Raw genomic sequence first — 1,376 nt, 5'->3', positions numbered from 1 at the left:
CTATTGTAGAGGATAAAATAGCCTGGCAGTAGCTGTTTAGAAGATCGGATGAAGTGACTCTGCTATCTAAGAGAGTTGAAGGCTCTTTTTATATACACCAAGCTTCGGAACATACTATCTCCAGATCCCGAGCTGCGCCCCAGGCTCCCAGCCAAGGCTCTCAGTGTACGCGACACACCCCCTAGGTGGGCTGCGCAGCAGCTCACCTGCGTAGAGCGTTAACTTAGCTTATTAGAGCTGCGCTGCGCGTTTACTCTATGTTTATGCTTATTGCCCTAGGCAGCGCAATGCTTGTTTCCCTAGGCAGCGCAGGTTACATGCGCGCTGTGCCTACTATAACAAAGGTAAATAAATTCTTCTGCTCTTTAAGCTTCTTTTCTATAAGTCTAACTAACATGCTGTGTGTAAGTTAATGCTTTTAAAAGCTCTAAAAATAACTTTAAACTTGTCTATAATCTCTGCTAACATGCATCTATAGCTTAATAAAGCCAAAAGAGCCGCCCGCTTGCGTGCCGCCGCTCTGCGGAGCTGCGCTGCCCGCAGGCCTGCGCCCACCCCCTGCCAGCCCGCGTCTACCACCCCCCGCCAGCCTCCCCCTGGTGCGCTCCGCGCGCAGTCCTGTCTAGGCTGCATAAAGAGTGCGCTTGCGGGGCGCTCTAGTAGGGAGTGCTATAATTCTACTACTAGCAGTTCACGCTGTTAGCGCTGTTCCTCTAGGCATAGCTGCCTGCCCTTATAAGCCCTATAGCAGTGTGTAAGGTGATCTAGCTTTTAACCTATTTATAGTCCCCTTATTACTGTTGTCTATGCGCGGCGCTTTATTATAGCTTTTATTACAGAGGATAAGCAGGTAAGCTTCTCTATAGAGATTATATGTTATACCTTAGATTAGACTAATAGGCTAGAAGCTATATTTTTGTAACGGCGCAGGCAAGACAATGGGTCCGAATGCGGTGGGAATCCACTCAGAGGCATATGGGAGTGCGTGGGGACTCTGAACCTGGGAATGCCATTGACACCTATAGGCCTTGTACGAAAGGATATCAGAAAACTACTGAGCTAGCTACAGGGGCGAGGTGCGACTAAATACATGAGGGAATAGGGGTAACAGCAGGGGGCGGGGCATAGTCGGGGCCAGGTCGAGGTCGGGGCCGATACGGGGGCCTTCCGGAGGTTCCGGGCGACCCGAGATGGAACGATTCATGAGAATCGTTACAATTTTAGCTTTAGCTAGTTCTTTAAGCTTTACTTAAAAAGAATATAGTAAAGGAGAAGAAAAAGAAAGAGAAGAAGAAGAAGGAGGAGAAAAAAAAAGAGAAGAAGGAAGAAAAGAAGGAAGAGGAGGAGAAGAAGGAAGAGGGGGAAGAGGAGGAGAA

The 1,376-nt window shown here is 48.5% G+C and overlaps 1 protein-coding gene across 1 annotated transcript; it reads right to left on the bottom strand.

Moving 5' to 3' along the window:
* Window positions 1-472: 472 nt before the first annotated feature.
* On the bottom strand, window positions 473-1,366 carry BDR25DRAFT_395353 (uncharacterized protein; the record flags this gene model as incomplete). The annotated part of the gene is made up of 3 exons (XM_033698369.1): window positions 1,091-1,366; window positions 924-1,000; window positions 473-596 (listed from the first exon to the last, which is right to left on the bottom strand). Exons 1-3 carry the CDS (start codon window positions 1,202-1,204, stop codon window positions 473-475), a joined length of 315 nt encoding a protein of 104 aa, XP_033544065.1. The 5' UTR covers window positions 1,205-1,366.
* Window positions 1,367-1,376: the final 10 nt, after the last annotated feature.

The sequence above is a fragment of the Lindgomyces ingoldianus genome (assembly GCF_010093535.1).
Source record: "Lindgomyces ingoldianus strain ATCC 200398 unplaced genomic scaffold BDR25scaffold_30, whole genome shotgun sequence".
Classification (NCBI taxonomy): domain Eukaryota; kingdom Fungi; phylum Ascomycota; class Dothideomycetes; order Pleosporales; family Lindgomycetaceae; genus Lindgomyces; species Lindgomyces ingoldianus.
This window is presented reverse-complemented; position numbering and strand designations above follow the sequence as displayed.